Source organism: Mobula hypostoma, chromosome 12 (assembly GCF_963921235.1).
Source record: "Mobula hypostoma chromosome 12, sMobHyp1.1, whole genome shotgun sequence".
Taxonomy (NCBI): Eukaryota; Metazoa; Chordata; class Chondrichthyes; order Myliobatiformes; family Myliobatidae; genus Mobula; species Mobula hypostoma.
In genome coordinates this window covers 92,842,448-92,867,517 of record NC_086108.1, presented here as the reverse complement: position 1 = coordinate 92,867,517, position 25,070 = coordinate 92,842,448, and the positions used below count along the sequence as shown (strand labels likewise).

Genomic DNA, 25,070 nt, shown 5'->3' with positions numbered 1-25,070 from the left:
CTTTCTGCAGGGACTGCTCCCTATGCAACTCCCTTGTTCGTTCATCTTTCCCCACTGATCTCCCTCCTGGTACTTTTCCTTGCAAACGGAACAAGTGCCACACATGCCCCTACACTTCCTCCCTCACTATCATTCAGGACCCCAAATAGTCCTTCCAGGTGAGGGGACACTTCACCTGTGAGTCTGCTGGGGTCATCTACTGTATCCGGTGCCCCTCCTGTATATTGGCAAGACCTGACGTAGTTTGCCGAACACCTGTGCTCCATCCGCCAGTACAAAGTGGGATCTCCCGGTAGCCACCTATGTCAATTCTACTTCCCATTCCCATTCTGCCATGTCAGTCCGTGGCCTTCTCTACTGTCGTGATGAGGCCACACCAGGTTGGAGGAGCAACACCTTATATTCCTTCTGGGTAGCCTCCAACCTGATGGCATGAACATTGATTTCTCGAACTTCCGGTGATTGCCCAAACCCCTCCTTCACCATTTACCATTCCTATTTCCCTGTCTCTCCTTTTTCCTTCCTGCCCTTCACCCCATTCTGGTGCTCCTCCCTCCCTTTTCTCCATGGTCTTCTGCCCTCTCCTATCAGATTCCCCCTCCTCCAGCCTTTTATCCTTTCACTAATCAACATCCCAGCTCTTTACTTCACCCCTCCCCCCCCCCCCCCGGTTTCACCGATCACCTACACCTTGTATTTCTTTCTCTCCCCCCCCACCCACCTTCTTGCTCTGACTTCTCATTTTTTTTTACAGTCCTGATGAAGGGTCTCAGCCCAGAATGTCGACTGTTTATTCCTTTCCATCATCTTTCCTCCAGCATTTTGAGTGTGTTGCATGGATTTCCAGCATCTGCAGATTTCTTCGTGTTGAAGAAATTCCTCCTCATCTCTGTTCTAAAGGGATATCCTTCTATTTTGAAGCTGTGCCCTCTGGTCTTAGAATCTTTCACTTATAGGAAACACCTTCTCCATGTCCACTCTATCTAGGCCTTTAAATATGCAATAGGTTTCGATGGGATCACCTTTCATTCTACTAAACTTCTGCAAGTACTGACCCAGAGCCATCAGACGCTCCACATACATTCCCAGGATCATTCTTGTGAAACTCCTCTGGACCCTCTCCAATGCCAGCACAACGTTTCCTGAATAGGAGGCCCAAAACTGTTCACTTAAGTATCAGACTCTAACTATAGTTCAAAAGACTAAAACTCAGTCGTGAAATTGCTTGTAATGAGGATTGGGTCACTCGAGGACGTGAACTGTTTTGAATCCAGATGAGACTCCATTGCCAGTTCTCTGAAAGGGTTGTATGTGGGAGGCACTTGAGCAAGCCAAAACCATTTTCGAATGGCTGTGCTGTCACAGTGCACACTGACTGAATTTCAAATTTGGCTCTCTCTCAAGACACAAATGACATGGGAATTCGAATAAAGTTGTGCTGCTACAGTAGGTGGTATGTTCACAGGCTTGGGGCCAAGGGGCTGATTTCAGTAAGCCAGAAACTGTAAGAAAATCCCATTGTTTCAGACCATTATCGTCACTTCAAATAAATGTCATTATAGTTGACGGTGATAATACAATTTTAAAATATCTTGCGATTGTTTATCTGTTACACAGATGCAGTTCTTTCACACAGTACATTATTAAATTAATATTTGGGATTTATAAGGTTAGCTGGGTAACTTGTACACCTTAGTAACGATTAAAATAAGGGCCCCAGCTTCTATAATATTAACTGAGGTGGTGCTTGGATTGGGGTGAAAATGGTGAGGTTGGGGAAAAGGAGTTTGAGGGAAAATACTTGACGCAACTAGAACCTGAAGCACAGAGCAATGTTCTGTCAGAATTAGGCTGTTCGGCTCAGCGCATCTGCTCCACCATTCCATCACAGTTAATTTACTATCTCTCTCAACCTGCCTTCTCCCCGTAACCTTTAACACCTTGACTAATCAAGAACTTGTCAAGCTCCACTTTAAATTTACTCAGTGACTTGGCCTCTGTGGCTGTCTGTGGCAATGAATTCTATCGATTCACTACCATCTGCTTCTAGAAATTCCTCCTCATCTCTATTCCAAAGGGATGTTCCTCTATTCTGAGCTGTGCCCTCTGGTCCAAAACTCACACACTGAAACATCCTCTTCACATCCACTCTATCTAGGCCTTTCAATATCCGATGGGTTTCACTGAGATCCCCCCCTCGTTCTTCTGAACCCCAGCCAGTGCAGGTCCAGAGCCATCAAATGCACCTCATGTGTTAATACTTTCTCTCCTGGAAATCATTTGTGTGACTGTCCTCTGGACCCCCTCCAATACCAGCATCTCCTTTCTTAGATAAGGAGTCCATAACTGCTCACAATACTCCAAGTGCAGTGTGACCACTGCCGTAGAAAGCTTCAGCATTACATCCTTGCTTTAATGTTCTAGTCCTCTGAAAATGAATGCTAACATTGCATTTGCCTTCCTTACCATCAATTCAACCTGCACAAGGAGTCCAAGTTCCTTTGCACCTCTAATTTTTGAATTATCTCCCTGCTTAGAAAACATTCTACTCCTTTATTCCTTCTACCAACGTGCACAAAGATACTCGTCTCTACACCATCTTCCACCTGACCTTTCTTTGGCCATTCTCCGAGTCTGAGTCCTTCAGCAGACTCCCTGCTTCCTCAACACAACCTGCCTCTCCACCTATCCTTGTATCGTCAGCAAACTTAGCCACGAAGCCATCAATTCTGTCATACAAATCCTTGACATACAACATGAAAAGAAGCAGAACCAACAGCGACCCCCTCGGAACACCACTAGTTACCGACAGCCAATCAGAAAAAGGCCACCTTTATTTCCACAATTTGCCTGCTTCCAGTCAGCCAATCTTCTGTCCATGTTAATACCTTTCCTGTCATACCATGAGCTCTTATCCTGATAAACCGGCTCATGTTGGCATCTTGTCAAAGGCCTTCTGAAAATCCAAGTAAATAACATCCATTGAGTCTCCCCCCTGTTATTTCCTCAAAGAATTCCAGCAGAGTTGTCAGGCAAGATTTCCCCTTAAGGAAACCAGGCTGACTTTGTGTCTCCAAGTACCCGAAACTTCATCCTTAATAATGTACTCTGACATCTTCCCAACCTCTGAAGTCAGGCTGACTTGCTTATAATTTCCTTTCTTCTGCCTCTTTTCCTTCTTAAATAGTGGAGTGACATTTGCAATCTTCCAGTCCAGTCCTCCAGAGCCATTCCAGAATCCGGTGATTCTTGAAAGATCATTACTAATGCCTCAACAATGTCTTTAGCTACCTCTTTCAGAACCTTGCAGAGTAGACCTTCTGGTCCTGGTGATTTGGTGAAAAGGCCACCTCTTGCCCTTTGCTCTTCTCTGATCCAAAGGAGTTTCAGAAACTCACCTTGGCCTGTTTGTCAAAGTCAAAGTAAATTTATTATCAAAGTTTGTATATGTCATCATATACTACCTTAAGATACAAATCATTGCAAGCATTTACAGGAAAATAAGGAAATACAATAGCATTTATGAAAGACTAAAAATAACAAAGACTGAAAAACAGGTAATGTGCAAAACAAGACAAACTGTGCAAATAATAAAGAAGTAATACATAAATAATACTGAGAACATGAGTTGTAGAGTGAAATTGAGTCCAGAGGTTGTGGAGTTAGCTCTGTGTTGAGGTGCGTGAGGTAATCCACGTTGGTTCAGGAGCCTGATGGTTGTTGGCTAATAACTGTTCCGGTACCGGGAGGTGTAGGACGTTAGGATCCTGTACCTCCTGCCCGATGGCAGCAGTGAGAAGAGAGCATGGCCTCGATAGTGGAGTCCTTGTTGACGGATGTTGCTCTCTTGTGACAGTGCTCCTTTGTTCCTTCTACCAACGTGCACAAAGATACTCCTCTGTAGATGTGCTCAATGGTGGGACAACTTTGTCTGAGATGGACTGGGCTCTATCTGCCACATTTTATTGACTTTTCCATTACTGGGCATTGATGTTTCCATACCAGACTATGAACTATGATGCAATCAGTCAGTATACTCTCCATTATAGAAGTTTGTTAAAGCTTTAGATGACATGTCAAATCTACACAAACTTCTAAGAAAGCAGAGGTCCCCTCACGCCTTCTTTGTGATGACACTTGTATGCTAGTCACAGGACAGATCCTCTGATATGGACAGCAAGGAATTTAAAGTTACTGACCCTCTTCATCTCCGACTTTCTGATGAGGACTGGCTCATATACCACTTGTTTCTTCTTCCCGTGGTCAACAATTAGTTCTTCAGCTCTGCTGACATTGAACAAGAGGTTGTTGTTGTGGCACCATTCAACCAGACTTTCACGCTCCCTCGAATATGCTGACTCGACATCACTTTTGATTTGACCTACAACTGTGGTGTTGTCAGCAAACTTAAATGTGGCATTGGAATTATTGGAGTTGTACTGACTGAGGTACTAAAGATGTTACTGGCTGAAACACTACTGGTACTACAACGGACATGGGTTTTTTTTATTGTGATTGTTCTTTCTTGTAAAACAAATGTATAATTTGGCTTTTTTTGAGAATGCAGCTTATCTGAAGCTATATAAGACCATAAGACATTGGAGCAGAATTAGGCCATTCAGCCCATTGAGTCTGCTCCACCATTCCATTGTAGCTCATCCCAGATCCCACTCAACCCCTCTCACCATATCCTTTGATGCCCCGACCAATCAGGAAACTATCAACTTCCGCCTTAAATATACACACAGACTTGGCCTCCACCGCAACCTGTGGTAGAACATTGCACAGATTCACTACTCTCTGGCTACAAAAATTTCTCCTTACCTCTGTTTTAAAGGATTGCCCCTCATTTTTGAGGCTGTGCCCTCTAGTTCTGGAGACCCCCACCAAAAGAAACGTCCTCTCCAAATCCACCCTATCTAGTCCTTTCAACATTTGGTAAGTTTCAATAAAATCCCCCCGTATTCTTCTAAATTCCAGTGAGTATAGACCCAAAGCTCCCAAAAGCTCCTCATATGTTAACCCCTTCATTCCCATAATCATCCTCGTGGACTTCCTCTGGACTCAAATGACAGCATGTCCTTTCTGAGATATGGGGCCCAAAACTGTTGACAATACTCCAAGTGCAGCCTGACTAATATCTTATAAAGCCTCAGCATTATCTCTTTGCTTTTATATTCTATCCCCCTTGAAATAAATGTCAACATTGCATTTTCCTTCTTTACCACAGACTCAACCTGTAAATTAACCTTCTGGGAGTCTTGCACAAGGACTCCTAAGTCCTTCTGCACCTCTGATGGTTGAACCTTCTCCCCATTTAGACAATAATCCGTGCTATTGTTCCTTTTACCAAAATGCATTATCACACATTTCCCAATACTGTATTCCATCTGCCAATTTTTTGCCCATTCTTCCAATTTGTCTAAGTCCTGCTGTAATCACATTGCTTCCTCAGCACTACCTACCCCTCCACCTATCTTCATAGCATAGAACATAACATATAGAAATTTACAGCACATTACAGGCTCTTTGGCCCACAATGTTGTGCCAACCATGTAACCTACTATAGAAACTGCCTAGAATTTCCCTAGTGCATAGCCCTCTATTTTTCTAAGCTCCATGTACCTATCTAAGAGGCTCTTAATAGACCCTATTGTAACCACTTCCATCACCGTCGCCAGTAGTGTATTCCACGCACCCACCACTCTCTGTGTGAAAAACTTACCCCTGACATCCCCTCAGTACCTATTTCCAAGCACCTTAAAACAATGCCCCCTTGTGTTAACTATTTCAGTCCTGGGAAAAATCCTCTGGCTATCCACATGATCAATGCCCCTCATCACCTTATACACCTCTATCAGGTCATCTCTCATCCCTTGTTGCTTCAGGGAGAAAAGGCCAATTGCACTCAACTTATTCTGATAAGGTATGCCCTAAAATCCAGGCAACATCTTGTAAATCTCCTCTGCACTCTCTATAGTATCCACCTTCATTCTGTAGTGAGGTGACCAGAACTGAACACAGTACTCCATGTGGGATCTGACCTATAATTTCTCAGTGTGGTATGGCAATTGTCCCATATCAGACTGCAAAGCACTCCAGCTTGTGGTGAAAACTGCCCAGCGGATTATCGACACCCAATTGCCCACCATTAAGAACATCTACCATAAACGCTGCCTGGGCAGGGTGAAAAGCATTATCAAGGATGCATCTCACCCTAACCATGGACTTTTTACTCTCCTCCCAGCTGGTAGGCGCTACAGGAGCCTCCGCTGCCGCACCAGCAGGCTCAGGAAGAGCCTCTTCCCTGAGACTGTGACCCTGCTGAACCTCATATCACAGCACTAAGCTGTATTGCACCCATATTGTGCTGTCTCAATACATTTATATTTGTGTGCTGTAGCACTTACTTTTTATTCCCAGTTATTTTGTAAATAATACTATTCTTTTGCACTTCTGGTCAGATGCTAATTGCATTTCATTGGTTTTGTAGCTGTACTCGGCACAATGACAATAAAGTTGAATCTAATCTAATCTAATTCCATTATCTAAATCATTGACAAACAATGTGATAAGTAGCGGTCCCAATACTGACCCCTGAGGAACACCACTAGTCACTAGCAGCCAACCAGAAAATGTCCTTTTTATTCCGACACACTGCCTCCTGTCTGTCAGCCATTTCTTTCCTGTAATACCATAGGATTTTATCTTGTTAAGCAGCCTCATGTGTGGCACCTTATCAAATGTCTTCTGAAAATCCAAGTAAATGGCATCAACTGCCTCTGCTTTGCGCATCCTGCTTATTATTTCCTCGAAGAACTATAACAGATTTGTCAGACAAGATTTCTCTTGATAGAAGCTATGCTGACTTTGACTTATTTTATCATTACTCTCCAAGTACCTTGAAACCTCATCCTTAATAATAGACTCCAACATATTCCCAACCACTGAGGTTAGGCTAACTGGCCTATAATTTCCTTTATTTTGCCTTCCTCCCTTCTTAAAGAGTGGAGTAACATTTGCAATCTTCTAGTTCTCTGGGACCATGCCAGAATCAACTGATTCTTGAAAGATCCATTATCACTTCAGCAACCTCTCTCAAGACTCTGGGATGCAGTCCATCTGGTCCAGGTGACTTATCCACCTTAAGACCTTTGAGTTTGCGTAGCACTTTTTTCTTTGTAATAGCAATGACACTCACTCCTGCTTCTTGACATTCACGGATCTTGGCACACTGCTAGTGTCTTCCACGGTAAAGACAGATGCAAAGTTTATTTGCCATTTCTTTGTCCCCCATTACTACCTCACCAGCATCATTTTCCAATGGTCCAATATTTATTCTCACCTCCCTTTTACTCTTTGTATAACTGAAAAAAAACTTTTGGTATCCTGCTTTATATTATTGGCTAGTCTGCCATCATATTTCATCTTTTTACTTATTATAGCTTTTTTAGTTGCCTTTTGTTGGATTTGAAAAGCATCCCAATCATCCAAGTTCCCACTCACTTTTGCTACCTTATATACCCTTTTCTTGGCTTTTAAGCAGTCCTTAACTTCCTTTGTCAGCCATGGTTACCTTGCCCTGCCATTTGAGAACTTCTTCCTCTGTGGGACATATATACCCTTGTGAACTATTCCCAGAAACTTCAGCCATCTCTGCTCTGCCATCATCCCCGCCAGTATCCTTCTCCAATCCGCCTGTGCAAGCTCCTGTCTCGTGTCTCTATAATTCCTTTTATTCTATTGCAATACTGATACATGTGACTTATGCTTCTCCCTCTCAAATTGTAGTATGAATTCAATCATTTTATGATCACTGCCTCCTAAGGGTTCCTTTACATTAAACCCTCTAATAAGAGCTGGGTTATTACACAACATCCAATCTAAGATAGCTTTTCCCCAAATAGGCTCAAGCACAAGCTGCTCTAAAAATCCATCTTGCAGGCACTCAATAAATTCCCTCTCTTGTGATCCAACAGCAACCTGATTTTCCCAATCCCCTTGCACATTGAAATCCCCTATTACAATTCTGTCATTGCCCTTATTGCATGCCTTTTCAAGCTCCCTTTGCAATTTTGCCTCTATATCTTGGCTACTATTTTGAGGCCTATATACGATTCCCATAATGTTTTTTTTACCCTTGCAGTTTCTTAACTTCACCCACAGAGATTCAACATTCTCTGACCCTATGTCACCTCTTCTAAGTATGTAATTCCATCTCTGAGCAACAGAGCCACACCACCACCTATGCCTTCCTGCCTGTCCTTTCAATACAGAGTATATCCTTTAACCCTTTGCTCTGTCTGCATTTGTACCCAATCATTGGCTTGTCCTTCCTTAAGTTCATGTTACACCAGTCATCTACTTGTAAACCTGCTGGCTCAACCTCAGCTCTATCATACTGGTTCCCATCCCCCTGCCATATTAGGTTAAACCACTCCCAACAGCTCTAGTAAATCTGCCCACAAGAATATTGGTCCCCCTTGGATTCAAATGCAACCTGTCCCTTTTGTACAGGTCCCACCTGGCCCAGAAGAGGTCCCAATTATCCAGAAATCTGAATCCCTGCCCGCTGCTCCAATTCTTCAGCCAAGCATTTATCTGCTACTTTATTCTAATCCTATCCTCACTGTATCGTGACACAGGCAGCAATCCCAAGATTACTGCCTTTGAGGTCCTGATCCTCAGCTTCCTTTCTAACTCCCTGTGTTCTTTTTTCAGGACCTCCTCCTTTTTCCTTCCCACGTCATTGGTACCAATATGTACCACGACTTCTGACTGCTCACCTTCTCTTTTCAGGATATTGTGGACGCGTCCAGAACATCTCGAACCCTGATCCTTGGGAGGCAAACTACCTTCTGTATTCCTTTTCATGTCTATAAAATCGCCTATCTGTCCCCCTGACTATAGAGTACCCTGTTATTGCTGCCATCCCCTTCAGTTCCCTACCCTTCCAAGCCACAGGGCCAGACTCTGTGCCAGTGGTATGGACACTGTTGCTTCCCCCAACAGTATTCAAAATGGAGTACTTATTGTTGAGAAGGACAGCCACAGGGGTGCTCTCCACTATCTGGCGTTCTCCCTTCACTCTCTTGACAGTTCTCCTGTCCCAAGTAGCCTTGGGGTGACTACCTCCCTGTAGCTCCTGTCTATCGCTGTTTCGCTTTCCCTACAGGCCGAAGGTCATCGAGCTGCAGCTCCAGTTCACTAACACGGTCTCTAAGGAGCTGCATCTCAATGAACCTGGTGCAGATGTGTCTAGCGGTGAGGCTGGGAGTCTCCTGGAAATCCCACATCTGACACCCAGAACAGAACACTGGCTCTGTAGACATACCCCCTATTCTCTCTGGAGTTAAACAAGAAATAAGGAATTAACTTACCTGTTGAGCCAATGCCTTACCATCTGACAATGACCACTCTGACGACGACCGCTCCGCTAGGCGGTACCTCTCTTTTGTAGAGACTGGGTTTTTAAAAGCTCTTTGACGGACTTGCATGGGAACGCTCCTGTTGCATCTGCACAATACTCCAATTAATGACTCCCATCGGAAAAAAAATGTACCTGTGATGCTGCTGCAAGTAAGTTTCTCATTGCACCTGTGCATATGCGTACTTGTACACTTGACAATGAACTTGACTTTGACTGTGATCTAGTGTGTCCAGGGATGTGTTACTTTTTCTGATTCAGTTGCAAGTCTTATTTGATAAATGTCTTGCGAAGCATTGTGTGAGAGTTTTCCATACAAGTCTATTTTGACAAAAGAAAGCATCGTATCTAGTTTAGAGCTCTGAGATTCAGTGTCCTGCTGCATCACCTGAAAACAATTAATGTGGGTAATCAGGAAAATTAACAGTTTTCAGCTTATTGGTACTGAATGTGAAAGTAGGGAAGTTGTGGTTAAAGATAAAGATTAACTATTTGTCACATGTACACCAAAACATACGGTGAAATGTGTCGTTTGTGTCAAGGATGTACAGCAAGTAGCCCGCATGTATCGCCGTGCACCAGGGGCCAACATAGCATGCCCACAACATATATGCCCACAACCTAACTTCAACATCTTCAGAGTGTGGAAGAAAACCGGAACACTGGAAGGGAACCAGCATGGTCCTGGGAAGAACGTTCAAGCTCCTTACAGACAACAGTGGGCATTCCATCCCGATCTTACGGCTGGGGTGGTAAAGTGTAACGCGAACCACTGCGCTTCTGTATTTATTTATACAGGCCACTGGAGAGACCACATGTATAGTATTGAGCATGGGATTGGTTTTCTTATTTTAAAAAGAATATTAGTGAATTGAAAGCAGTTCAGGGACTGCCTACTAATGTTTGAAATGGGTGGCTTGCCTTATGAGGAAAAGTTGGATGTTATTTATTGGAGCTTAAAAGTGTGAGAGGTGACTTAATTGACTTGGAGAAGATCCTGAGGAGTTTTGGCAGAGAGGCTCCTCATCTAAGAAAAGACGTGCTGGCATTGGACAGTGTTCAGAGGAGGTTCACAAGGATGATTCCGTGAATAAAAGGGTTTTTATACAAGGAACATTTGATGGCCCGGGGTCTGTACTCACTGGAATTTAGAAGGATGGGGGGATCTCATTGAAACCTTTCAAATGTTGAATGGCCTAGACAGAGTAGATCTGGAAAGGAAGTTTCCCATGGTAGTGGAGTCTAGGACAAAAAGGCACTGCCTCAGGATAGAGGGGCATCCATTTAAAACAGAGATGCAGAAAGTTCAAGGACATTTTTCAATGCTAACACAACTCATTTGCCTGAGTTATCAAATGTGAAGGGAATGGGAATGCCTTTAGTTATAGTCAGTATGCAACACAAATCCAAACTTCCTTAGAGTAATAGCTACAACTAGCAATAATACTGGTGCACCTCAAGGATGCGTGCCTAGGCCACTGTTCTACTCTTTCTATGTGTGGCTAGGCACAGCTCAAATTTATAAATTTGCTGATGACGCAACTATTGTTTGCAGAATTTCCAATGGTAACAAGAAGGCATACAGGAGCAAGATAGATCAGCCAGTTGAGTGGTGTTGCAATAGCAATCTTGTACTGTTTAGCCATTTGAGTATTTCTTTGTTTTTGGAACACATTAATCCTGCACCTTCCTCATTTTTCCCAGAAACTCAAGCCATTGCTGCTCTGATGTCATCCCTGCCAGCATCTCCTTCCAATTTACTTTGGCCAACTCCTCTCTCATACCACTGTAATTTCTTTTCCTCCACTGATACACTGCTGTGTCAGACTTTACTTTCTCCCTGTCAAATTTCAAGTTGAACTCAATCATATAGCCTCCTTGGGGTTCCTTTACCTTAAGCTCCCTAATCGCCTCTAGTTCATTACATAACACCCAATCCATTATTACTGATCCCCTAGAAGGCTCAATGACAAACTGCTCTAAAAAGGTAGGCGTTCAACAAATTCACTCTCCTGAGATCCATTACCAACCTGATTTTCCCAATCACCTGCATGTTAAAATCTCCCATGACTATCATAACATTGCCCTTTTTTATTTCCCATTGTAATCTGTAGTGCACATCCCAGCTAATATTTTGAGGTCTGAATATAACTGCCATCAGGGTCCTTTTACCTGTGCACTTTCTTAACTCAGCCAACAAGGTTTCAGCATTTTCCAGTCTTATGTCACATCTTTCTAATGATTTGATGCCATTCTGTCCCAGCAGAGCCCTTCTGCCTACCTTCCTATCCATCCTTTACAATGTGTAACCTTGGACCTTCAGCTCCCAGCTCCAGCTATCCTACAGCCACAATACCAGACAGTGATGCAACCTGTAGAAGTGTGCGCGAGTCTTTGGTGACGTACCGAGTCTCTGCAAACTCCTGATGAAATGTTGCTGCTGTCCTGCCTTCTTTGTAATTGCATCAATATGTTGTACCCGGGACAGGTCTTCACAAATGTTGGCACCCAGGAACTTGAAACTGCTCACGCTGTCCATTTCTGATCCATCAATGAGGACTGGTGTGTGTTCCCTCAACTCCCCCTTCCACAATCAATTCCTTGGTCTTATTGACGTTGGGTGCAAGGTTGTTACTACAACACTCTTCAACCAGCTGAGCTATCTCACTCCTTTATGCTTTCTTGTCACCATTGGAAATTCTGCAACCAATAGTTGTGTCATCAGCAAATTTATAGATGGTGTTTGAGCAGTGCCTCGCCCCAGATAGAGAGAGTAGGGCAATGGGCTAAGCACACATCCTTGAGGTGCACCAGTATTATTGCTAGTTATAGCTATAATTTTAAGGAAGTTTGGATTTGTGTTGCATACTGACTGTAACTGAAAGGCATTCCCATTCCCTCCACATTTGATAACTCGGGCAAATGACTTGAGTTGGCACTGAAAAATGTCCCTGGGACTTAGTAACAGTGGTCTGTGCCTGAGTCCACCAGATGGCGCTCTTGTGCAGCCTGTCAGAATCTGTAAGTGCTGATGTTAACAGATCCATACAAAAGATTCTTCCAGCCCGTTAGAAAAATTACTATAAACTGATGTGTTAGAACTGCCAGCAATTTCAAACCTTACCTGATAATTTTAATTCTGTTCATGCCTAATTACGTTGGACTTATTTTCAATATAATTGGGCATGAGTGGAAGTAAAATAAATGTCAGTTCTCTCTCCTCTCAATACGTCTTGCAAAGTTGACCACATTATTCCTATCTGCCCCATATCACTTGTTTGTACACTATCTTTGTCTATTATCTCCTCCTCTCTTTCATACTCTTTCTCCCCTCTTCCTCTCCCTCCCCTCCCTGTGTCTTCCTCCCTGCCTCTCCATCTATTATGTTTGTTCTTGATAAAAGACAAACTTTGCGTGGATTTTCAAACACTAGCACATTTATTAACAGTCATAATGGCTTTAGCTCCACACTTGAGTGCATGCTACCAGTTCACCAACATCACCTCCAGTTCTGGGTGAACAAGCTGCATTGCATACATGATAACACATCTTCCCCCTTTAAAGAAAACAAACACAAATAGTATGTCCTCATAAACCTGCAAAACACAATCATGCTTTCCAACAAAGGTATTTACATTAACTTCAATTGTAATAAGCGAATACAGAACATTCACTTATCAACTCTCAGTCAGTCTCTAAGGTGGCTTGATGATCCTTTTTGTTTTACTTTTTGTCTCTACAAATGTATTTCTTTCACTTTCTGTGTTAATATTAGTGTCTTTTTGAGAACTCTGAACAATGAGTTCATTTATCCCACCTGCTGGCCCCTTTGGTGGACGGACAGGTGATGTGTCACAGCTCTGAGTTGGAGCTTATGGTTATAGATCCACACAGTTTCTTCTCAAAGTTGTTCCACCCTCCATCTGAATCTGGTAGGAATGTGGAGCAATTTTCTCTTGCACATATTCTTACGTGGACTATGTGCCAGAATCATGATCTTGGATTCACACTTGATCTCCAGATTTCAGGACTGGTAGGCCTTTCACAGACTTGTCGTGATACCATTTCTGTTTTTCTTTCCCTTTCTCCTTAGCCAATTTGACCTTGTGTGATCCTTTAGGTGTCAATGAGTTTTCGTGGACCGGAAGGTTAGTGTGTATGTATCATCCCATCAGAATTTGGGCTGATGAAAGGCTATTCTGCAGTGGTGCACTTCTGTAAACATCAGACTTTTGTGGAAATCCTCTTGTTCATCTTGCGCCTTCTATCATGAGGCCCTTCCCTATCTTGACTGGACACTCTGCTAGGCCATTAGATTTTGCGTGAAGTGAGCTTGAAGTTGTATGTTGAAACCCCCAATCGTTGGCAAAGGACTCAAACTCACAGCTCGAAAATTGTCTGATCTCACTTTACGTGCAACTGCATGCCTCACAAACACAGCTTTCAGGAAGGTAATGACTACTTTGCTGGATGTTGATTGGAGTGGGTAAAGGGAAAAAGTAGTCAGTTACAACAATGTGACTCTACCCATTACAATCAAACAAATCCACTCTAATTTTGACGTACAGCCTGTCTGGTACAGGTGTGGTGTAAGTGGTTCTACTTGCCACTTTAGTCTAGGTAAGGCATATTTCACATGAAGCAGTGGTCTGGCTGATGTCTTGGTTCATTCTTGGCCAGAACATCACTTCACGAACTCTTTGTTTACATTTCTCTTCACCAAGATGCCCTTCATGAATCTGGGGAAATTCCTTGTGTATCACAAACCTTTTCCCTCCAAAGACCATATCTTCCACTATTGGCAGTTCAGCTCTGCCTGCCCAGTACTCCAGAAAACACATTGGGCAGCTGTTCTTAGTTGCTGGCTATCCTTTCTGTATTGCCTCTTTGAGTACTTTTATTGATTCATCTGTCCCTGCTGCTGTCCTAACCTTCTCTATTCTATCAGGAGATACAGGAATAGAAGTTACAATCATGTGAACCTAGGCCTGTATATCAGTGTAATCTCTTGGTCACTCTTTTCTTTCTTGTTGACTGATCGAGAGAACCCATTAGCAGCAGATGTATATTTTCCTGGTGTGTAGATCATCTTCACGTCGTATTTCTGCAGCCTTGTCCACATGTGCTGTGTCATCATGGGACAGGTATTCAGTGGTTTGGACATAATTGAGACTCGTGGTTTATGGTCTGTCTTCATTTCGAAGCTTGTCCAAAGATATACTGATGGGATTGTTTGCATGCATATGTGCTGGTGAGAAACTCTTCCTCTATCTGTGCGTAATTGGCTTCCGTACATGTTAAAACCCCGATGCCATGTCTCATCATCCTGCTGTAACAGTACTGCTCCAAGGCTGTGCCAGGACACATCAGACAAGGTTCTAGTACACCCGTCTGGATTATATAACTTCAGCAAGATCTCTTCAGTTAGCTTCCTTTTCAGCCTCTGGGAGCACTTTTCTTGCTCATGAGACCAAATCGACCCATTTTGCTGCTCGACGAGTGACTTAAGTGGTGCTGACACAGCAGATAGTCGAGTGATGAACTTGGCCAGGTACATCATCCTCCCCAGGAAACGTCTCACCCCCTCTTTATTTTGGGGCCTCTCCATGTTCTCAATGGCTGATGTCTTTCTTGGGTCTCACTCTCTCTTCTGGTATGACATCTCCTATAAAAGTCAGTGTCTTAACACCAAACTCACATTTCTCATTATTTAATTTCAAATTGACGTTCCATGTCACGTCAAGCACTTGTCACACTCATGCATCATGTTATTCCTTGGTGGACCCCCAAACACTGATGTCATCCATCATAAGATAAGATAAAACTTTATTTATCTTGGAAATTATTGTTGCAAGGTTGCTCAGTCAGAAATATATACTTTAAAATACCAAATGTAAGCATTGTACAAAAAAGAATACAAAATATGCATTAAAAAGTAATAGTGCAAAATGCAGTTATGCAATGAAGCCATATACTTAATGAGGAGGAGTTGTGGAGTCTTATAGCCACAGGGAGAAAGGATCTCCAGTAGCGTTCAGTGGTGCCCCTCGGTGGAATCAGTCAGTTACTAAAGATGCTCCTCTGTTTGTCCAGTATGCCATGGAGGGGGTGAGAAGGATTGTCCATAAGGCTCTGTACCTTCTCCAGCATCCTCCTCTCAGACACAACCTACAGGGAATCCAGTCCCACCCCCAGAACAGAACCAGCCCTCCTGATGAGCTTATCGATCCTCTTGGCATCAGCTGCTCTCACCCTGCTGCTCCAATGGACCACAGCATAGAATAGAATGCTGGCCACCACTGAGTCGTAGAACATCTGCAGCATAGCACTGCAGACTTTGAGTGACCAGAGCCTCCTCAGGGAGTACAGTCTGCTCTGTCCCTTTTTGAACAGAGCCCCTGTGTTTTCAGTCCAGTTTATTGTCCGGGTCAGTTCCCAAGTATTTGTAGTCCCGGACGACTTCCACGTCCGTTTCCTTGATGGAAATGGGAATGCCGGGTGTTTTCACCTTGCTAAAGTCCACCACCAACTCCTTTGTCTTAGTGATGTTGAGCTGCAGGTGATTCAGCCCACGCCACTCAACCAAGCTGTCCACCACTCTTCTGTACTCACCCTCTTGACCCTGGCTCATACAGTCCACAACTGCTAAATGGTCCAAAAACTTCTGCGGGTGGAAGGACTCCAAGTTGTATCTGAAGTCCGAAGTGTAGACGGTGAACAGGAAGGGGGACAGGACAATCCCCTGAGGTGCCCCTGTGCTGCTAACCACTGTGCCCAGGTGAATCTGTTGTCTATGGATGATTACAAGACTCTCAAAGTAAAAAGCAAGATTTACCCAGTGAAGTTAAAAGTGACAGGCTATACTAGAGAGAACGTTCCAGTATGGGGGGTGGGGGCTGTATCATCACCTTCAAGCACAAGGGGGAGCACCTAAAGGCACAACTACTGATTGTTGGAAAAAGAATACAGCCATTATTAGGTCTGACTAAATCTGAAAGGCTCAACCTGGTGGAAAGAGTTTCCATAGTGGCTTCACAGACTAAAGATAACCACAATTCACTTACAGAAGAGTATGCAGATGACTTTGAGGGGCTTGGATGCTTAACTGGTGTATGCAAAATTCATGTAGATGAGACAGTTTCTCCAGTAGTCTATGCGTGCAGTAAGTTCTGTTTGCACTTAGATACAAACTCAAACAAGAACTAGCATGCATGGAACGGATAAATGTCACGCAGAAAATCGAAGAACCACCAGATTGGGTGAGCTCTCTGGTCACTGTGCAAAAGAAAAGTGGAGCATTTTGGGGATGTCTAGACCCAAGGGATCTCAATATAGTCTTCAAGAGAGAACATTTTAAACTGCCAACACAGGAGGAGATCATGTCCCAGTTTCCAGCGTTGCACACTGAGAACTGAAGTTCTTTATTATGTACACACATAATAGCACACCTCCTTCCTCTATTAATCTCTGTCTTGAATATACTGATGCCATCTGTCCATCTCTGGAGAGGTTCAGGTTTGCTACTCTCTTGGTGAAGAAAATTCTTCTCACCCACCGTTCCAAGAATTGTTCTGGTGAACCTTTGGTGAACCCTCTACTGCAAGTAGATCCTTCAAAAAGGAGGACCAAACCAGCACACAGTATTCCAGATGTGGTCTCATCAGAGCCTTGTTTAATTGGTATAAGATGTCTTTTCTGTTCCACTCTAATCCCAAAGGCCATAATACCATTTGCCTTCCTAGCTATGTGCTACACCTGCATATTAACTTCTAGTGATTCTCAGAACAGAGTCTGGATCTCTCTTAAACATCAACATTTTTAAGTTCTTCAATGTTTAAAGGTAATCCACACCGAACAGTTTGGGTGCTACGGTAGCCCAGCGTTTAGCGTGACACTATTACAGCTCGTGGCGTTCCAGCGTGCGCAGGTTCAATTCCAGCGCCATCGGTAAGGGGTCTGTACACCTTCCGTATTATAGCGGCAAAATTGATCCAAAATCAAAACAATTGCCACCTGCCTACAACCCCAGATGGAGATGTTATACCTGCCTGACACGCCCACAGCTCCAAGGAATAATCCAAAGAGTCAAGTCCCTTATTCTGATTCTCCATTCCCTATTCTGACCCTTTATATATCTTATTAGCAATTAGCAAACATACAATTAAGCATTATTGAGCATTATCTCAGCGGTCGGCAAAAGTATGACCTCAGCGGTCCCAAGCTACAAACTGCCCTGAAATAAGCATGAATACATAATTTATTCCCTTTGCTTTTACCATGCCCCCACTAATGTGACTAGTTGCTATAGTACACATAATAAACACGCAACATAGAATACACGGCTCCTACACCCGTGGAATACGTGGGTTTTCCCCGGGTGCTCTGATTTCCTCCCACAGTCCAAAGACATAGCGGGTAGGCTAATTGGTCATTGTAAATTGTCCCGTGATTAGGCTAGGGTTAATCGGGTTTGTCGGGGGTTGCTGGGGTAGTGTGGCTCAAAAGGGAACACTCTGCGCTAAATCGTAAAGTAAAATAACCCACATTTCTCTGTCTTCCATCAAAATGGATGATCCATATTTTCAATATAATCATACAGCATGTAAAAAGGCCTTTGGCCCAACTGGTCCCCGCTGACAAAGATTCCCTTCTCAGCTAAGCAACACACGCAAAATGCTGGAGGAACTCAGCAGGCCAGGCAGCATCTAGGAGAAGAGCACAATTGACGTTTCGGGCCAAAGCCCTTCAGCAGGGCTGAGTTCCTCCAGCATTTTGTGTGCGTTGCTCAGATTTCCAGTGTCTGCTGAGCTTCTTAGCTAATCCCAGTTGCCAGTGTTTGGCCCATATCTCTCCAGACCAGGGCTTCCCAGCCTGGGATCCGTGGACACCTTGCTTAGTGGTGTTGGTCCATGGCATCAAAAAGGTTGGGAACCCTTGCTCTAAACCTTTGCTATCCATGTACCTGTCAAAGTGCCTTTTAACTGGTTTTAATGTACCCGCTTTTTCTGGCAGCTTGTTCTGGAAGCTGACAATCCTCTTGGTGGAAAATGTTGCACCTCAGGTTCCTGTTTTATTTATTCAGAAAACATAGAAGCATAGAAAACCTACAGCACAATACAGGCCCTTCGGCCCACAGAGTTGTGCCGAACATGTCCTAGGCTTACCTATAGACCTCTATTTTACTAAGCTCCGTGTACCTATCTAAAAATCTCTTAAAAGACCCTATCGTATCCGCCTCCACCACCGTTGCTGGCAGCCCATTCCACGCACTCACCACTCTCTGAGTTAAAAAAAACTTACCCCTGACATCTCCCCTGTACCTACTCCCCAGCACCTTAAACCTGTGTCCTCTTGTGGCAACCATTTCAGCCCTGGGAAAAAGCCTCTGACTATCCACACGATCAGTGCCTCTCATCATCTTATACACCTCTATCAGGTCACCTCTCATCTTCCATCGCTTCAAGGAGAAAAGTCCGAGTTCACTCAACCTATTCTCATATTGAGATATTTATTTCTCAATATCTCAATATTTATTGAGATACAGTGCGGAATAGACCCTTCGAGCTGCACTGCCCAGCAATATTCCATTTTGACCCTAGCCTAATCACAGGACAATTTACAATGACCAATTAGCCTACCAACCAGTACGTCTTTGGACTGTGGGAGGGAACTGGAGCACCCGGAGGAAACCCACGCGGTCACAGGGAGAATGTACAGACTCCTTACATTCAGCGGCGGGAATTGAACCCCGGGTCACCTGTACGGTAAAGCGTTGTGCTAACTACTACACTACTGCGCCGCCCCTCTCACCCTAAAAACCTTTACTCACTAGTTCTTGAATGCCCAGCCCTGGGAAAAACTGTGCACGTTCACCCTATCACCCTGTGTGATTTTATACACCTCGGCCAAGCCCTTTCCGATTCACCTCGCCTGCCAATATCTCCACCCCTTGCCATGTAGCTTTGTGTCATCTACATATTTGAATAGATTACACTTGGTTCCCTCTACCATGTCACTGATACAGATGGTGAGCAGCTGGGGCTCCAACAATGAAAGCAGCTTCCTAACCGGCAAATAACCCATTTATTCTTATTCATCACCGATCCCCCACCATCAAATCTTTCTCTTACTCTCTCCAAGCGTCTCGTACATCCATAGTTTATGTTCAAAGCTAAAGAAGCTGAACAGCCTAACAGTTGTCAGGGTTTCTGCTGTGTAAAGAACTGTTATGAAAAGGTCTATCAGTTGCCAATTTTGACGTATTCATTGAATCCACATCATTCTGCATGAAAAGCCCTGTAGCTGCTTCTTGGGCACTCCGATGTGCTTCACAAGAAACGACTTGCTTTCCAAGTGCTGTAGGGGTTTGCTTAACTCAGTCAGAGATATTCACTATTATTAATATGAGCAAGCTTGTCTACTACAAAATATTGGAAAATACAGCAAATAGATTGTTATACTTTCTAGCAACTCTCTCATTTTCCCCATGGTGCGAATGGTAAATACTTGTATGTGGAATTTAAATGAGTTCAAGCCTTGCTGAAGTACCTTCGACTGCAGCTGAGTATCCTTATCAATTTTTGAAATATTTTGTTTTACATTTACTATTTTGTCTCATTTTCAAATGCAGTTGTTTGGAGATTCTAATTCATTGTACTTTACATTTTTTTTTAAAATCTCTTCTAGGTAATGCTTACGTAACCGCAGATAACCAGGTTGAATACAGGTCACTGTCTGGCATTCGCTACGTGTGGTGGTATCACTTAATTGGATTGCTCTGGACCAGCGAGTTTATTCTTGCTTGTCAGCAGATGACCATCGCCGGGGCTGTGGTGTGCTGTTACTTTAACAGGTAGGAGGAATGTAGAACTGTACAGCCCTGGATAGGCCATTCGGCCTAGGTTGTTGTGCTGTCTTGATGCCAATTTACAGTAAATGTCTTCCTCCTGCGTGCCATCAGTATCCCTCCATTCTCTTCATAATCATGCAACTCTCTAAAAGTCTCTTAATCTCCACCACACTATTTCCACTACTACCCGTGGTAACCTTTTCCAAACAACTACCACTCTGTGTTTTTAAAAAAAGAACTTGCTCCTCACGTTGCCATTAGACTTCCGCCCTCTAACCTAAAAAGCATGTCCCCTCACGTTTGACATCTCCAACTGGGGAAAAGATTCTCTTTCCCTCAAAGTCAGCAAAACTAAAGATCTGGTCAACTCTATCAACTATCAACTCTGCTCTTAAAGGCATCTCCCCCATTTCACGTACATCTGCTCTCACTCCATCCTCCCACCACCCCACTAGGAATAGGGTTCCCCTGGTCCTCACCTACCACCCCACCAGCCTCCGGGTCCAACATATTATTCTCCGTAACTTCCGCCACCTCCAACGGGATCCCACCACTAAGCATATCTTTCCCTCCCCGCCTCTCTCTGCATTCCGCAGGGATCGCTCCCTACACAACTCCCTTGTCCATTCGTCCCCCCCATCCCTCCCCACTGATCTCCCTGCTGGCACTTATCCCTGTAAGCGGAACAAGTGCTACACATGCCCTTACACTTCCTCCCTTACCACCATTCAGGGCCCCAAACAGTCCTTCCAGGTGAGGCATCACTTCACCTGTGAGTCGACTGGGGTGATATACTGCGTCCGGTGCTCCCGATGTGGCCTTTTATATATTGGCGAGACCCGACGCAGACTGGGAGACCGCTTTGCTGAACATCTACGCTCTGTCCGCCAGAGAAAGCAGGATCTCCCAGTGGCCACACATTTTAATTCCACATCCCATTCCCATTCTGACATGTCTATCCACGGCCTCCTCTACTGTAAAGATGAAGCCACACTCAGGTTGGAGGAACAACACCTTATATTCCGTCTGGGTAGCCTCCAACCTGATGGCGTGAACATTGACTTCTCTAACTTCCGCTAAGGCCCCACCTCCCCCCGTACCCCATCTGTTACTCATTTTTATGCACACATTCTTTCTCTCACTCTCCTTTTTCTCCCTCTGTCCCTCTGAATATACCTCTTGCCCATTCTCTGGGTCACCCCCCCCTTGTCTTTCTTCCCGGCCCTCCTGTCCCATGATCCTCTCGTATCCCCTTTTGCCTATCACCTGTCCAGCTCTTGGCTCTATCCCTCCCCCTCCTGTCTTCTCCTATCATTTTGGATCTCCCCCTCCCCCTCCAACTTTCAAATCCCTTACTCACTCTTCCTTCAGTTAGTCCTGACGAAGGGTCTCGGCCTGAAACATCGACTGCACCTCTTCCTACAGATGCTGCCTGGCCTGCTGCGTTCACCAGCAACTTTGATGTATGTTGCTTGAAGATCTGGTCATTGATTTCAGGAAAGGTGGCAGCGCACATCTCCTCTCTCTAGCAATGGTGCTGAGATTAAAAGGGTTGAGAGCTTCAAGTTTCTAGGAATGAACATAACCAATAGCCTGTCCTAGATGTCACAGCCAAGAAAGTTCAACAGTGCCTCTATTTTAGGAGGCTAAAGAAAGTTGGCATCTTGCATTTATCAGTGCACCATAGAAAGCGTTCTATCTGGATGCATCAGACAAATTCTCTGAGGCTGGGATCTGAATGCACAGCTCCTGACAGACTGTGATCCCTTTCCAAAGGTGCTTATGGACTCAGTTCTGGAAGTGATGATGGATTGGCATGCAGTTGCACAGATGTTGATGGATTGGGATCTGGATGTCAGTTTGTTGATGGGCTGAAATTTCATTCTAAGTGTTATGATCTTTTTAAAAAAAAAATCGCACCATGCTAAGTGTAGCGGTTAGTCCAATGGTGTTACCGGTCTGGAGTTTGGAGTTCAATTCTGGTGCTGTTCTGTGAGGAGTCCCTGCACCTCCTCCCCATGGAATGTGTGGCTTTCATTCTGGTCCTCCGGTTTCCTCCCACAGTCCAAAGATGCAGTGGGTTGGTTAATTGGTCATTGTAAATTGTCCCATGATTATGTTAGGGTTAATCAGGTTTGTTGAGGTTGCTGGGGCAGCACGGTTCGAAGGGCCGGAAGGGTCTACTGAGCAGTGTATCACTAAACTAAATTAAATTATTGTCCGTGGGCTGTTTCTGACCACGGATCCATTCCTTGCACATTGATCCTGAAAGTGTTTGATCTGTTCAACAAATGACATTAGCACATAGAAGCAAGAGTTGGGCCATTTGGCTCATTGTGTCTGCCCTGCCATTCCAGCATTCATCTCATCCCCATTCTCCTGCCTTCTCCCTGTAACTTTGATGCCCTTACTAATCAAGAAAGGACCTGTCAAACTCTACTTTAAAAGTATACTTGGCGGCATGGGCTTCACAGCCATCTGCAGCAATGCATTCCACTGATTCACCACCCTCTGGCTAAAGAAATTACTCCCCTTCTCTGTTCTAAAGGGACATCCTTGTATTCTGAGGTTTTGTCCCTCTGGTCTTAGACTCCCCCTTGATAGGAAACATCCTCTCCACATCCACACTTTATAGGCCTTTCAATGTTCAGTTGCTTTCAATGTTGGTACTAAAGTCATCTTGAACATAGAGCGTTATAGCAGAGTGCATAGCCTTCAGCCCACTATTTTCTGCTGACCTTATAACCCTTCCTAAGGTCAATCTAACCTACCCTTCTTACATAGCCCTTCAATATCCTATCATCCATGTGTCTAACGTAAGAGTTTCTCAAAAGCCCGTTATGTACCTTCCTCTACCATCACCCCTGGCAGCGTGTTCCACATAGTCATCTTGCTCTGTGTTTTAAATAAAAATCACTCTGTAATTTACTCTAATTATCCTAAATTATACTCCATGAATTTTAAAAATTGACAACGTGAACACCTTTCAATGGAAGCAAGAATTCTAGTGATGTTATATCCACCCTGGGGCCTGAGTTGAACTGTTGCCCCCAGCTCCAGAACGATTCATCGGGCTGCTCAGAAGAGGATGTTGCTGTGTTCCTGGCTCAGTTCCACACTGTTTAGACATCTAATCTTTGATGGAATAACATAGCTCATATTTAATGCATCAGGCATCGTCAATGCTTCATTTCTTTCCAGGCTTGAGACTAATATATGATCACTGATTTCTTTCCTCAGAGACAAAACCAATTTGCCCAGCCACCCAATCCTCACTTCTATTTCGAGGCTCTTTAATTACCATCTGGGAACGGTTGTTAAGGGCTCGTTTATAATCACTCTTGTCAGGATTCCACGGATTGTTCTTCTGTACGTTCACAACAGCCTAAAAGGAAAGGTAAGATAAGATCCGGGAATGGGATTCATTTCCAATCCTTCTGATATTTTTCAAGATACCCCATCTATTTAAAGGAAATGTTACCATTTACAGTAAATATTTTATATCCTGTGGCTCAGGGCAATGCATTTCATTAGAGTGCAATTTGGAAGGTCTCTATGAACTATAATGTTTCTTTTTTAAAAAAAAATGCAAGTCATATTCAATTAAATCCAGCTGCTAATAATTTATTTTGTCTTTGATTCTGAAGGCTTAACTTTTATCCAGCTTGTTTCTGTTTCGATAATGTTATTGGCAGCAACGTGCTCCATCTGGCTGTGAGATCAATTATTGTTTGTGGGCTGTAACATTGCTGTGGGATGCAGCAGCTGGTCATCTGCTTCTGGTATGGGAACATCTTGTCCAGTGAACTTACTTCAGAAAAAGGGTACTCTCACATTGCGAGATGTGAAATTGAAATACTTTCAAGACGAGATGCCGGGCTGCACTTTCGTATCAATGACTGTTTGCCGTGAGAGTTGACATATTGCTGCTAGTGAAGGCAGTGCCAGGGTGAGTGAGGAGGCAAATGTTCTTGCCCTGGGGCAAGAATATATTTTCTGTCCTCTGTTGTCAATGTGTGTCCCACATTAAATAACAGATGATCACATGTGACAGTGTGATTAGGATTGATGGTGTCCTCGGGTGCGTTTAAGTGATCAGACCTGTTATCCTCAGTCGCCTTGTTCGGACCATTTTCGCACATGAAATCATGGACGAACTGAGCAAGTCAGGCAGCATCTATGGTGGGAAATAAACAGTCGATGTTTTAGACCGAGACCAGGACTGGAAAGGAAGGGGAAGAGTACAGGCTAGTAAGTGATAGGGCAAGTGAAGATTATAAGGTTAGCAGGAAGGAGCTTAAGAATCAAATTAGGAGAGCCAGAAGGGGCCATGAGAAGGCCTTGGCGGACAGGATTAAGGAAAACCCCAAGGCATTCTACAAGTATGTGAAGAGCAAGAGGAGAAGATGTGAGAGAATAGGACCTATCAAGTGTGACATTGGAAAAGTGTGTATGGAACCAGAGGAGATGGCAGAGGTACTTAATGAATACTTTGCTTCAGTATTCACTACGAGAAAGGATCTTGGCAATTGTAGGGAAAACTTGCAGTGGACTGAAAAGCTTGAGCATGTAGTTATTAAGGAAGAGGATGTGCTGGAGTTTTTGGAAAGCATCAAGTTGGATAAGTCACCGGGACCAAGAGGGAGTAGGGATAGCCCAGGAAATTATAGACCAGTGAGTCTTTCTTCAGTAGTTGGTAAGTTGACGGAGAAGATCTTGAGAGGCAGGAATTATGAACATTTGGAGAGGCATAATATGATTAGGAATAGTCAGCATGGCTTTGTGAAAGGCAGG

At 43.9% G+C, this 25,070-nt stretch overlaps 1 protein-coding gene across 5 annotated transcripts in view; it reads left to right on the top strand.

Annotated features, from left to right (window-relative positions):
* Nucleotides 1-25,070, top strand: part of LOC134354999 (choline transporter-like protein 3) — a 474,552-nt gene that overhangs the window by 392,977 nt on the left and 56,505 nt on the right. For all 5 annotated transcript variants that reach the window (XM_063064614.1, XM_063064613.1, XM_063064612.1 and 2 more), the window contains 2 exons: nucleotides 20,114-20,279; nucleotides 23,517-23,673. In XM_063064614.1, the coding sequence (XP_062920684.1) occupies nucleotides 20,114-20,279; nucleotides 23,517-23,673 (323 nt within the window). The remainder of the gene's footprint in view (nucleotides 1-20,113; nucleotides 20,280-23,516; nucleotides 23,674-25,070) is intronic.